At 40.5% G+C, this 15,198-nt stretch overlaps 1 protein-coding gene across 1 annotated transcript; it reads left to right on the top strand.

Moving 5' to 3' along the window:
* Window positions 1-7,860: 7,860 nt before the first annotated feature.
* Window positions 7,861-8,799, top strand: LOC131018207 (F-box/kelch-repeat protein At3g06240-like; the record flags this gene model as incomplete). Its single annotated transcript, XM_057946931.1, has 1 exon — window positions 7,861-8,799. A coding segment is annotated over one exon (699 nt), but the record flags the coding sequence as incomplete, so codon positions are not given.
* Between the last annotated feature and the right edge of the window lie 6,399 nt (window positions 8,800-15,198).

Genomic DNA, 15,198 nt, shown 5'->3' with positions numbered 1-15,198 from the left:
TCCGGGAGGGGGCTAAAACTAGTGGGGAGATCGCCCTAGATAAGTAAGTCATAACAAGATTTATATTGATTTAAATTGAAGTTCATTACGATCCATCGAAATCTAGTCCCTAGGATAACTTTCCTTTGAGTCATTCCCCAATTTATTAACTAAGTTTATATTTTTGTTATTTAGTTTGCTTGCTTTAATTTAACTTTGATTTAACCTTCAATATCTCTTCATCTTTGGTTGTCTAAATAGATTGAAAACAACTTATTAATGGTATTTAGAAGTTTGAATTCACCAATCCTTGTGGGATACGACCTTGCTTCCCTTATATTGCAACTACACCGTATACTTGCGGCGTGGTGAAAATAATTGCGAACAACTGGTTCCCAAGCCCTCGATAGTTCGAAACCAAGCTATTCATTGTGCCCGGCGGGATTGCTTCGAAGCAATCTCCGTCGATAGTGCAGTTGAGGGGGTTTGGTCATCAATAGCGGTGTTTTTGAGCCGTTTCTGTACTAGCTCTTTAACGTCCTCTTTGATGGGGATGGCGGTTCTCTCCTCTTCGCGCGAGAACCATTTTCAAGGAGACCAGAAGTGGAAGAAGGGGCAGGGATAGAAGAGGTTTTGGCTTTTTGGTGGGGGCGGGTAGTACGTGTCCATTTAGTTTTATTGTGGGAAATTCTGGGTGTATTCTGTGAGGTAGTGGTAACTATTGGGGTCGATATGGAACATTTGAAATTGAGTTGAAGGTTGGTGATAAGTTCATGGGTAGGAGTATAGGGAGCTGTTCCCAAGAGGGAAGAAAGCGAAGTGGTGGGGTTTGAGGTTTTGGGATTAGTTGATGGGGTGGGATTTGTTATCTTGGGATTAGCTGGTGGAGTAGGTGGGTGGTGGGAAGGTATGTTAGAGTGTTGTGGCAAGACAAGGTTGGTAGGAGTAGATTGGGGGGTGGGTTTACTGTTGGCTAAGAATTTATGCGGTTCTGTTAGGTCCAGAGGGTCTCGAATAGGTGTATGGGGGGGGAATACACCTATGGGCTATTTTTAAAACTCCTCAATCAGAGGGATCTCAGATAGAGATCAAAATGAAACTTTACACGCAAACACAGACTCCTATTTTACTGAAAATAGTTTTGACCAAACAAGGTTGACGACTGATACTGAACGCTCTTCAGTAAAGAGTTATCAGTTAAGTTGCTGGAACTTAACTGATGCAAGTAAGGGCTTCAGTCGGGTTTGCTAAAACAGAGATGATAACAATCTTCCTGACTATCAGAAGATAGATCAGTCAGATTGATATCATACGCAGCGGAAATTAAACTTAGTTTCGCAATAGCCTCGGTGGAGCACGTTGTTGGTTTTTAGGTTTCTCTTTGCAATTAATCAGTGTTCAGTTTATCAATTGAAATAACACAAGTAAGAATATAAAACTGAAAGTTGTAAACAACACAGAGACTTTTACGTGGTTCGGAAAAACCCTTTTCTACATCCACGGTTGGTTGATCAGACCAACAATCCACTCCGCAAGTGCTTAACAGGTGCACTGCAAACCAAACCGTGTGCTTGCCGGGTGCACACAATCGTACCACTGAAGAAAACCCTTCTTCAGTACCCACGCTTCACTCGCGTCGGATTTCTCTTGCTCAGCACAACCCGTGCTAAGACTTCTCACTCAGAGTCAGAGTACCTTCCTGAACTCCGAATCACTCAAACACTCTTTTGGGGGGGAGGTTTGAACGAGTGCCAACTATACTACAAAGAACAAGTTCTTTGAAGCAAGTTTGACCTTTGGCTTCTGGGTAAACAGAGGTTTGCCTAAGGTCTAAGAGAATATGTGTAATCAGCAGTAACTGATTTTGGCTTTGGAATTCTCTTCTTCGATTCAAGCTTTGGGAGGTTAAGCTTTAGGCTGAGTAGCAATTTCGGCAGAGCTTCAGCTTATGTCGTTGAATCGGTGAAGGTTGAAGTGATCCTCGAGCGCTATTTGTAGGAGAACTCTTGAATAGATCCGTTGGCGTAGAACGTCATCAAGATTTCTTCCGTTGGAGAGCAATTCGAATTTGGGCTGAGGCTTCAATCTTCGAGGTTCCTTGTCTGGGTGGAAACGGCTCTCTTGATGGACGGGAGATGTGACGTCTCTGAAAAGTAACCACCAGATAGGAATGACCTCTGCAGAGATGAGGATATCCTGAGATCTCTGCATTTAATGCGGCTGTACTTTGTGAGTACGTGGCTTCCTCTGAACGTTGGAAGATCAGTCCGAGGAGGAATGTTCAATTGATACTTGACTTTAGTATCAGTCCATTGCACGCATTAAGTAATCAGTTCCTAACTGATTCTTCAACTGATACTTCAGTTGGTATCTACAGTCTTCAGTCCTTCGTTCTTCAGTCTTCAGTCTTCAGTCTTAGACACCGCAAGCTAAACTAGAACTGAACTCTAACACTTGAGTTCAAATCAATTCTAGTCTATTACAATTACGACCTATGAATTTTGGTATCATCAAAACAAGGGTTAGGATATTCCACAAGGTTCCCAACAGGTTCTTTGTTGGGATTTGTGGCAGTATCGAGATGGGAGGGAGTTAGTTTAGCAGAAGACATGTTATCCACGGGGCTGGAAGGGGTTTTTATTGATTGTGAAGGGTAGTTTTCGCGGAACACTCGAATCAGAGACAATGGAACGAGAAAGGGTTTTGTGGTAATTAGCTGCAGCTTGTTCATTATTGCCAAAAGAGCGAAGCCGTTTGAGCGGAGAAGCTTTCAGAGCCGGGCCGTACATCAGATCTTCGAAGTACTTGCCATTCCCATCCTCCTCGGATTCCATGTCACAGGTTTGAGTTTGATGACCCATGACACCACATCTGTAACAATAGATCGGAAAATTCTCGTACTTTAGGGGTATCCATAATTCCTGCCCCTCAAAGTTTATAGTTACTCCCCGAAGAATCGGAGAGGTAATATCAATATTGGCTTTAAAGCGGGCAAAGCATCCCATATAATTATCCTCCGTATCAATCGTTTCCATCTCACCAATCTGGCTCGCATTGTTTTCCAGGATATTAGGTTGTAGACATTTCATTGGTAGATCGTAGGCTCTTATCCAGAAACTGCATCTGTCAATCTTGATATTAGAGGGTTGTGCGGTATCATCCAGGCTAGTAATAGCAAAAAGGTTTCCATCAAAATGCCAAAGCTGCCTTTGTAGGACCTAATCGCGGTCCTCTCGACTCTCAAAGTTGAAGAGATATAGATTCTTTCTCCATTCGCACGCAACGAATATATGTTGGGTTTTCCAGGATCTCTTCATGATGTCCAGGAGATGAATGCCATTAGGAAGGCATTGACTAACAAGTCTCCCCACCAGGCAATGGGGTAAAGGCGGTTTATAGGATCCAGCCCCATCAGATCCCCTGATATTGATGACTTTCGACTTACGGTTGGTGCGACCCTCTGATCTGCCATCGTACCCAGAATCCCTCGATGATTGTCCTCGCTCCATACCTATAGTCACAGAGAAAACACAAAAAAGGATAGAAAAAACCTTTGCAACTCGGTGGAAGAGCCGCACGGGAGCAAAAACACCACCACAAAACAACAGCAGAGAAGATGGAGGGAGGGGGAGGGGGAGAGAAAGAGGAGAGGAGGGAGATATCGGACAAAAATGCCGCCAATGGAAAAGGGAAGACCTAGACGCCGAAAACTCAACCAAGAGATGACAAAACCCTAGCGGAGACTAGAGAACGAAAACCCTAAGGAGGTAGGGAACTTGTCTAGTAATTGAATGATCTTAAACTTTCTTTTTTCAGGGTCAATTAGGATGGCTGTAATAAATACTATTACAGCACATAATGATTATCAAGTTCTTCCATTTTATATGGTTTTGCATCATCAAAAAGGGGGAAAGTTGTTGGGACACAAAAAGATATCCAACCTCCTGTTTTGATATCATCAAAACCATTGGAAAAGCTTATCTTTCCTATATTCATATTATGGACTCAAGTGTTTTGTTTTAGTCCTCACTAATTTTGACTGAAGCGGCAAAGACTGAAGATCAGCTGACTGAAGACCGAAGACTGAAGGCAGCTTTATTGAAGCATGTTGAACGAACCACCAAAGGACGCACCCTAACTGAAAGTCACCAGTCACCAGTCAGAGATACTCAAGCAATACATATCATCATCAACAAAAGTCCAAAGCAAGTACCGGTCGACATTCTGCATTGGACTGAAGTAAAGAGTATTGAATACGCCACATTAAATGCTCGAGTACAACAACATTAAATGCCGAAGATTTGAAGATCATCCTTGCAACTACCAGAGCTTATCTTTTAGTGTTAAAGAGTGCCATACTCCGAGGACAAGACAATTCAAGTATTTGCTACAAGGAGTATCTGAAGATTGCCACCTCAGCCCAAGAAGTGACATCCTCTCACAACGACATAAATCCTGAAGACCATCTCTCCAACGGATCTATTCAAGACTTCGCCTATAAATAGCGCTTGAGGAACGCCGGCAACCTTCACCGATTCGAAGACATACGCTGAAGCTCTGTCAAATTCTTGAGCCAGCACTTACATAGATAGAATTTCGAATCGAAGAAGAGAGTACTTAATTGTTGTAAAATCAGTCTAGCTGATTAATTACCTAAACTCTCTTAGAAAACTAGGCATTTCTTGTTTTATCATTAGCCTAGAATAGATTACTTGAGAACCTGTTCTCAGTAGTCTTAGTTGGAAGAGTCCAAACCCTTTCAATCGAGCGAAAATAGTGTTTGAGTGGTTGTTTAGTACCATGTAAACTAAACAGATAGGTTCCTTGGCACCCGGTAAGCCAAGCGGGAGTTCAGATCAGAGTTCTGACTCCAGAGATTTTAGTGAGACGCTGATAGGGCACAAGTGTGTCAAGGCTTGCTAAGAGTGAGCCAGAAATCCAACTCAGAGTGGTGTTGGTAGGTTTGTTATGAACCCATATGCATTAGCCTATAGTGTTTGTCAGATTAATCATCTGGCCGTGGAGTAGGAATGTTATTTCCGAACCACGTAAAAATCCTTGTGTTCTTTATATGTTTTCAGTTATTCCTTTATATGTGCTAAAACTATTTTCAACTAAACCGGCTTAACTGAAAAGTGTAACTAAGGATTTCACAAGTGACAAACCTTTTCTAAAGGCTATTCGCACTAAGTTTAAATTCCGCTACTGAGTTATTGGTTTAACTTATCATACATCAGTTAGATCGATAACTCTACTCTGTTTACAAACTCTAGACTGAAGCCTTAAGTGGATATCAGTTAAAGCCCAGTGCTAAATTGATATCATATTACTGAAGTCATTTCAGTATCAGTCTACAACCATTTTCTAACTGAAACTTGGTTAGTTTGTTTTGTCTTGCGAAAAATAGCCTACATGTGTATCCCATACACCTGTTCAGTCAACCCTCCGGGACCCCAACAGATCATCCTCATCTAGCTAGGGCATATACTTTATTAGGTGGAAAAGAGTAGCAGTTCTGGAATTCAACAAGAACTCGATCATAGGTCATATTATCTATGGTTTCTTCTATTTCCACAGAATTATATCCATCATAAAACAATTCACTGGTGTCATTATCTTTCTTCCAAAAACCCCAAAAGCTGAAAACAAAGTTAACAACAAGGGGCATGCTGGACACAGAAACAGAGAAAACAAAAAAAATTATCAAATTGTTGTTCATGCTCATTCGAAAAGTTGAAAAAAAATCAAATCGGAGGGAATTTTCATGTTATGTAAAAACCATTATTCAAGCTTCAAATATGATGAATACTAACCTTATTGCGCGCGTATTTAGTCACTCACTTCGTCGTTGCACTTGTTCTTCTTGTTCATCGTCTTCGTAGAATTCTCCAAGCTTCTTCTTCGATGGTTTTTGCAGAATGGTAAAGGTTTGGAATGGCACGAATGTTGGAATACTTGTTCGGTGAGAATACCCGCGTGAATGCAAAAGGTGGGCCCCACTATTTTAATTAAAAAATAAATGTTGAGTAACAGAGGAAAACACCATTTGGTCAAAAGGGTTTAATTGAGCTATTTTGGGGCCTATTTGCACACATATTGAGTAAGGGGAGCTATACGCTATAGGAGCTACCACTACAAGGGTACATCTGCACATTTTCCCTTTTTTTTTTTTTTTTATAGAAATTGATCAAGGATAGTGGTACATATCAAAATGAAAAACACATTACATATAGTGAAAAAGAGATGAGTATATAATAAATATGGTAAATTTATGAATTTGAAGTCTCTAAAGAAACCAATGTAATGGAGGTCAAATTAATGAATATTGAAACCAATTTAAATTTTATGAAAACTCAACATTATCAAATATAAATTGTATGTACTAATCTCACGTAAATAATTAAATCAGACCAATTTTTTCATGTAGTAAAATATTATATGAGAAATTTAGCTACACTCATTATTTCTATATAATTTGAAAATAAGATATGATTCATTAAGTTTAATTTTATAACATTGGTTCTAAAAATATATATCATTGAATAATAATGTTTCATTATTTTAGTTACATTTCAATTTTATTACAATGATGATAACAATAATTCTATCAGTGAATCGTGAGTGGATACATGCCGAGTAACTTGAATAAAAATGTTAGCAATTATTTTATATATATTTAAATTTTAATTTACAATGTTCACGAATAACAATTTTTATTAGTGGGTCAGCGGAAAAAAGATGTTAAACATAAGACATATGTCATTCACTATTAAAACAAAATATAAATGGTTTCAATAAATTTAAATTATGTGCTACTATAAAATTACATAATTAATTATTCTACAAAAAAAAAAAATCAAACACACAAAAAGAAATGCAAAGCAACATATTAAAAAACTCTTATCGTGATCTTTAATTAGAGAAACATATCGAATATCTTGTCATATTCGAAACTACACAATAGTTGGATGAAAGAAAAAGAAAAGATACACATAAAGGGAAAAAAATCTATAAAAAACTGAAAAATATTATATAGATATAGATTTATATTCCATAGATATAAATTTATATTGCATATAATTTTTTATTAATGAAAAATATTCAATACATATCTCAATTTAAAAATCATGACAAATCTTTAATTTGATATAAAAATTATCAAAAATAAATTTAAAATAAATAAGATATGATTATTTCAAAATATATATTATATCTGCTTTTTTCTCTCTCCTCCCTCTTTTCTCTCCCATCTTACCTCACATTTACGGTTATTTGTCTTCTCTCTCATCTCCTCTTTCCTTTTTTTTTCCTATTTATTCTCATTTTCATAACTTCTTTTATTGCTCTTCTTTTCTCTTTCCGCTCTAATATTAGTAATAATTGGTAGAATGCCACAAAAAGATGCTACACATCTTGACCCTTTCCTATTTTTTTCTTCTTAGCCCTCAGAAACATATTGGGTATGGAGATCGAAAGCAATAGTCAGCAATCTCTCCATCTTCCGGAAGAAATCATTGGAGAAATACTGCCAAGACTGCCGGTGAAATCACTGTTGAGATTCAGGTGCGTTTCGAAATCATGGGGCTCTTTAATTGCCAGCGAAAGATTCATTAAAAAACACTACCAAAATTCGATGAAAAACCCCTCTTTCACCCAACAAAGGTTCAATGTAAAGGCGAATTTGTTTGAATGGCCTGAGCAATGTTCTCTGCTGTCGGTTTTGAGCGGACCAATAAATACTATCCCTTTTTCTCCTTTAGCTTATCCAACGAATACTACATTATGGCCTCGTTTAGTTTATCCAAGGATTACATTGTCGATGGGATATGACATTGTGGGGAGCTGTAATGGGCTTCTCTGCATGTGGTTGGGTTGGGTTGAATATCCAAGAAACTGCCAGAAATTTCAATTGTTTATTATCTCGACGATTTTGATAATTTCGGATTCGGTTGGGTTGAATCGAGTGATGAGTACAAGGTGTTTGTGAATGTGGTTGAATATAACTCCAGCGTTGGTGAAATTTATAGTACCAGGACAAAATCATGGAAAACAATTGAGCTCTGCCCATATTTCCTTCCATTTAGCAAGGGGGGGCTGTTTGGAGGTGGGAAGCTTTACTGGATGTACGAGGATGATCAAGTTATTATTTTCTTGGACTTGAAGAGTGAGGTGTTCGGAAGGATTGAGATTCCCTTTGATCAAGAGATGTATGGAGAGATTGATCAAGAGAAGGACGACATTGACCTGGGTGTGCTTGGTGGTTTCGTTTGTCTGCTATGTTTTAATTATCAAATTAGATGCTATCAAGTTTGGGTTATGAGGGAGTCTTGGGAGAAAGTGGTGACTCTTTCTCATCTTCTTGAGCTTCTTCAACCACCATTGGTGAAAGGTTTAAATGGAGAGATTTTGGTAAATTGTGGATCCATTGTGGTGGTCTATGATTGTCGGGATAATGTGTTCCGCAACCTCAAGTATTGTTCCTGTTGTGAGGATACTGGGTTCAGCAGCCACGAGGATTGTGTCGATTCAACTTCACATGATGTCTATGTTGAAAGTTTAGTCTCGCCAGAAGATTTATGAAACAAGTCTTAGAACATGATTGTGACTGGTTTCATAGCTTTTTTGATGATAGGTGTTTTATTTCGATGCTTTATATATATAAATATATATTTTGATCTTGTAGATCCTAGTCCTCCCTTAGTACTGTAGACCCTTGTATTTATTTATAATGTTAAATAAAAGTATTTATTTATGAATTGTGTTAGATAATCCAGAATATTATTCATGGTTTATCTGAGTAGAACATGCTTGTTATATATAGTTAATATTCTGGATTTCTTATGGTTTATCATAGATTGTGTTTCCTCTGGAATTTTACACTGGTGCATTTGAATAATATTCTGAATAGAACATGCTTGTTATAGTAAATGTCATGAAGTAAATGATTGATGGAATTAGATACTCGTATTCTTGTTTGTTTTCATTAACTTGAGTTTCATATGTATCTATTGCCTACTTTTGATTACCTTTTATTTTATGGAAGAGTTATTGTATCCAATGTTTATTTTGATAGGAGAAGAGAGGAAAGGATTGTAGGTGGGGGTGATAGATTCTCATAGTATGTAGTTCAATTTTTGTTAGAATATAAGCTTGCGGGCGTAGTTACAATGAAACAGAAAAGTAGGAGAGGAGATTACAAAGAAAATTGTATTGAAATTACAATAGTAACGAAACCAGAAAAACAGCCGAGTCGAGGAGGATCCTCTTTCCGCAAGACGAGATACGCCCCGGTAGTGCTCTCGGTTTGGCGTGTCGCCCCCAAAGATAAAACGGCTTCGTCTCGTAGGTAGCAGCACCGCAGACCAACGAGCTCCGGCGAACTTAAATGAGGCGAGAACAGAACTCCTGGACTATATGAGTGCAGAGAGTATGTGGATGCTAGAATGCAAATTTCAGTGTTTGGATGCATGGAGTGGCTGTCCTATTTATAGGCACAGTCCACTTATGGAGGATCCCGTCTAATAATGACGGCAGTTACCAAGTAACCCCCACCCGTCCAATAATGACGGCAATAATGACGGCAGTTACGTTGCAGTTACGTTGTAACTTCCTCCCGTCCAATAATGACGGCAGTAATAGTGGCAGTTACGTTGTAACTCCCTCCCGTCCAATAATGACGTTCAATAATGGCGGGAGTTATGGAGGTGTGGAAGCTTTTAGTTGGGAGACCAACGGGTCCTCCCGTCGGGTCGAGCCCCTTGTGCACGTGTGGGCCCAAACGATTGGGCCTCGTTCTTTGGATCGAGAAATCGTTGGTCCTTTGGGAGCTAAGGGTAAGCCCAAAGACCAACCCAAGAACCAATTGCCAAGATCCAAGTTCACGGCCGAGGTCGTGGACCGGGGCCGAGCACGCGACGGCGGCGCGCGCGTGTGGGTTTTGCAACCCATCACTTGTGCACATCTCTTTAATTACATGCACTGATGTAATAACTTATATAATGTCTTAATTATCATCCACATGATAATGTGGCATAGGCATTAACATCTTTTTAATGCTTATCTCTTTCCACAACTCCATATTTCAAGTACCCAACTTTAAATAATTATTTCTCACTCACCGGAAATCGGTTTTGAGTAAATAAATATACTACGATCATCTACTCGGAACGTAGATCGATCCTGTCCCATTTAATTCTGCTAAATTAAATGTTTTCGGTACTCGAAAAATTATTAAACATTGGTTACTCACAACCAATTTCCAACAATCCCCCACATGAGTGGAAATAGCCAAATGCAAATGCAGACACAAGCTCTGTTCTCAAGAGACCTTAGTGCATTAGAATAGGTGGTTTGCGGCCTTGAACCATCCTTAGTTAATACTATCGGATATACTGGTGAATTGGTAGAACTTGATGTCTTTGAACCATTTCTCCTTCGTGTATACCGAGACAACAGTATTAACACACTAACGCCTCAACCTCATTTCGTTCTCACGTTTTTGTCCTTTGCGGGCCTTGGACAGCTCTTTGGATTCATAAGTGTTAGGTCGATGCGGCCCCCACATCTCACTTATATAGGTGATTCTTTTCCGAGTATCCTGCTATACTCAACCTCCCTGAGGTGTTTAGGAATCATTAAAAGTCGAAAACTTAACCTTACCACTAAGCAGGCTTCAACACTCAGTTGCTCTCTAGGGAATGCAAGTAGATGAGTGTTCTACTTGGAATCTTATAGCTTAGTTTTCCCATTGAACCACGTTCTTGGGATCTCCAGTCATCATGGTTGGGTTACCACTATAATCATCCTTATTTTGTGGATTTAGCACCCATTCCCTCTAGCAATTTATACATTTGATCTCGATTCAAAGCTTTAGTGAGCGGATCGGCCAGATTATCTATTGACTTTATATAGTCAATTGAGATAACTCCACTTTCGATTAAATGTCTTACGGTATTATGTCGTCGACGTATGTGTCGAGACTTACCGTTGTACAACCCACTTTTCGCCCTGCCAATAGCTGCTTGGTTATCGCAGTTTATCATAACAGGCGACACGGGTTTTGACCAACATGGAATATCTTCCAAAAAGTTTCGTAGCCACTCGGCTTCTTCACCTGCTTTGTCTAAAGCGATGAATTCTGATTCCATGGTGGATCTAGCAATACATGTCTGTTTTGTAGACCTCCACGAGATTGCTCCTCCCCCTATAGTGAACACGTAACCACTCGTTGATAACGAGTCTTTCGCGTCGGATATCCAGTTCGCATCACAGTACCCTTCAAGTACCGGGGGGTATCTCGTGTAGTGTATTCCAAAATTTAGAGTATACTTTAAGTATCTCAAAACTCTCTCAAGTGCTTTCCAATGTTCTTTACTTGGATTGCTTGTATAGCGACTCAATTTATTCACTGGGCATGCAAGATCAGGTCGAGTGCAATTTGTAATATACATAAGGCACCCAATGATCCTTGCATATTCTTCCTGTGCAACAGGTTCACCCATGTTCTTCTTCATGTGAACGTTGAGTTCTAATGGGGTTTTTACAGGCGATTTGTCAAACGCATTAAACCTTTTGAGCACTTTCTCAATGTAATGAGATTGTGTCAAAGTTATTCCATCAGTGGTCCTGAGAATTTTCATTCCAAGGATCACGTCAGCTAACCCCATGTCTTTCATGTCAAAATTCCTTTTTAACATGTTCTTTGTATCAACAATGATACGATTGTTGCTTCCCATAATCAACATGTCGTCTACATAGAGACACACCATAACATATCCATTACTGGTGCTCTTGATGTAGACACATTTATCACATTCGTTGATTTTGAAGCCATTTGACAACATGACATTGTCAAACTTCAAGTGCCATTGCAGCGGCGCTTGTTTCAGTCCATATAGAGACTTTACTAGTTTGCATACCTTTTTCTCTTGTCCAGGTACTACAAACCCTTCAGGTTGTTCCATATAGACTTCTTCTTCTAGATCACCGTTTAAGAACGCAGTTTTAACATCCATTTGATGAATCTCAAGATTGTGCAGAGCAGCAATCGCGAGAAGCACTCGAATAGACGTAATCCTCATCACTGGTGAATAGGTATCGAAAAAATCGTACCCCTCACGCTGCTTAAATCCTTTAACGACTAAGCGCGCTTTATACTTGTCTATTGATCCATCAGCTTTATATTTCCTTTTTAGGATCCATTTACATCCTAAGGGTTTACAACCTTCGGGTAAATCAACCAACACCCAAGTGTGGTTTTGCATGATTGAATCAATTTCACTCTGGACTGCTTCCCTCCAGAGTAGTCCGTCTGGTCTAGAGAACGCCACTTTGATAGATGAAGGTTCTTCATCTAGCATGAATGCGATATATTCTGGACCAAAGTCCTTGGCAATCCTGCCTCGTTTACTACGTCTTGGTTCTGACACTTCAAGGTCAGGGCCTGGTCGCTTTCGCGATTCGGGCACTGTCTCAACAGGTTCAGAACTAGTAGCTTCTTCTCTAGTATCGTTGCTTGTACTAGCTGCTTCTTTTCCCTTGTCTTTACAAGGAAAGATATTCTCAAAGTAGACAGCGTTATTTGATTCCATCGTCATTCCTACAGTCATTGTTGGAATATCTGATTTGTGAACCAAAAAGCGATGTGCATTGCTGTTTAGTGCATACCCAATAAAGATACAATCAATTGTTTTAGGACCGATTGTGACTTGTTTGGGTGGAGGCACTTGTACCTTGGCTAAACACCCCCACACTTTAAGGTATTTGTATGAGGGCTTTCTGCCTTTCCACAACTCATAGGGAGTGACGTCCCTTCCCTTGAGTGGTATTTTGTTGAGGATATAGTTGGCTGATAGAACAGCCTCCCCCCACATGTTCTGGGGTAACCCAGAACTAATCAACATGGCATTCATCATCTCCTTAAGAGTTCGATTCTTGCGTTCAGCAACACCATTAGATTGAGGTGAATATGGAGCAGTTGTTTGATGTATTATACCACTAGCGTTGCATAATTCCTCAAACGGAGCAACATATTCTCTCCCTCTATCACTTCGAACCATCTTAATTCGACTACCAAGTTGATTCTCGGCTTCTGTTTTGAAGTTCTAGAAAGCTTCAATAGCCTCATCTTTACTTCTTAGAAGATAAAGATAGCAATACCTTGTGCTGTCATCAATAAAAGTGATAAAGTACTTCTTACCACCTCGAGTTTGCACAAACTTTAGATCACACACGTCGGTGTGGATTAGTTCTAAAGGTTTAGTGCTCCTTTCAACGGAATGAAACGGAGACTTTGTCATTTTTGCTTCAACACAAACTTGACATTTGTTTTGAGTGTTAAATTCATTTATTTTTAGTAAATCCATATTTACTAATCTTTTTATCGCATTTAGATTCACATGTCTACAATGCTATAAATCACAACACTCAAATAGATAAGAAATAAACTCATTCTTATTATTATTGAGTTAGATAAGCTCATTGGCTATGCTCTACCAAGTGCTATCTAAACAATGATTATAACAACTTGGACTCAAACTCTAGTCTAAGCCGCCAAGTTGTCTTGATCAACTTCTACTCAATGATAATGATATCATGTCTCGCCTTCTTCTTCTTGTAGCAATCCTTTGCCAAGTGACCCGGTTTGCCACAGTTGTAGCAATCCTTCATTTTTGCCTTGCCCTTGTCCTTGGCATTTGGGCGAGCACGTTTGTTATTGGAGTTGGATGGGCCACCACGCTCCAACAAGTTAGCTTTGGCTTCAACTTGGCCCTTCCCCTTGCCATCGATCCTCCTTTCCTCGCATTCGATGCGAAGCCTCACGATCAAGTCCTCAAACGTCATCCCCTTTCGTTTGTGTTTGAGGTAGGTCTTGAAGTCCTTCCAACTTGGGGGCAACTTGTCAATCACCGCCACCACGGTGAATGAGTCGGAGACCACATGTCCCTCGGCGAGTACGTCGTGCAAGATGAGTTGGAATTCTTGCACTTGGTCGATGACGGGCCTCGAGTCCACCATCTTGTACTCCATGTACCTGGTTACACAAGTATTCTTAGTGCTAGCATCATTTAGCTTATACTTTTTGTCTAGTGCCTCCCACAACACTTTGGAGGTCTTTACATCAACATAAACTTTGTACAAACTATCCCCTAGACCACCTAGAAGGAAATTTTTACAAAGAAAATCGCCATTATGCCACGCATCATAGGCTGCACGAACGGTGAAGCTCGTCTCGTTCTCCGCCGGTGTGGGCGGCTCGTTGTCCGTCAAGTATCCCGCATACCCCAACGTCGTGAGGTAAAAGAACATCTTTTGACGCCAACTCTTGTAGTCGGAGCCACAAAACTTTGGTGGCTTATCGGCGGTTGCGTTCGCCCTTGGGGGTTGGGTTGGAACCGACCCCACCACATGGCCATAGCCCATCATGTTGGTCCCGAAGGCCCCAACGTTCTGTCCAAACATGGACCCCACGGAACCACTCGAAGTGGAACCAAATGTTGACCCAAACGGAGTTTGGCCAATCGTTCCTTGCACGGAACTATCTCCTCCAAGTGTGGTTTGGTTAGCACCAAACATGAAAGGAAGTGGTGTTGAACCACCAAAAGGACCACCACTAAAAGTGGAGGCAGCAGCGGCAGAGGTGGCGGGTGCCACGGTTGATGCGGCCGCGGCGGAGGCGGCGGCAGCAGCGGCGGCAGAGGCAGCGGCAGCGGCATTGGCAGCGGCAACGGCGTTGGCAGCCTCGGTGGAGTTCGCAGGACCGGTCGACATCTCCAGCAAAGGTGTTTAAGTTACGAAAGTTTTAAGTTCAGTTTACAAGTTCAAACTCCCACGTTGCAAGCGTATCTCGTCTTGCGATTGTTAGAATATAAGCTTGCGGGCGTAGTTACAATGAAACAGAAAAGTAGGAGAGGAGATTACAAAGAAAATTGTATTGAAATTACAATAGTAACGAAACCAGAAAAACAGCCGAGTCGAGGAGGATCCTCTTTCCGCAAGACGAGATACGCCCCGGTAGTGCTCTCGGTTTGGCGTGTCGCCCCCAAAGATAAAACGGCTTCGTCTCGTAGGTAGCAGCACCGCAGACCAACGAGCTCCGGCGAACTTAAATGAGGCGAGAACAGAACTCCTGGACTATATGAGTGCAGAGAGTATGTGGATGCTAGAATGCAAATTTCAGTGTTTGGATGCATGGAGTGGCTGTCCTATTTATAGGCACAG

Source organism: Salvia miltiorrhiza, chromosome 3, assembly GCF_028751815.1.
Source record: "Salvia miltiorrhiza cultivar Shanhuang (shh) chromosome 3, IMPLAD_Smil_shh, whole genome shotgun sequence".
Taxonomy (NCBI): Eukaryota; Viridiplantae; Streptophyta; class Magnoliopsida; order Lamiales; family Lamiaceae; genus Salvia; species Salvia miltiorrhiza.
The sequence above is the reverse complement of the archived record's forward strand: the minus strand, read 5'-3'. Positions and strand labels throughout refer to the sequence as shown.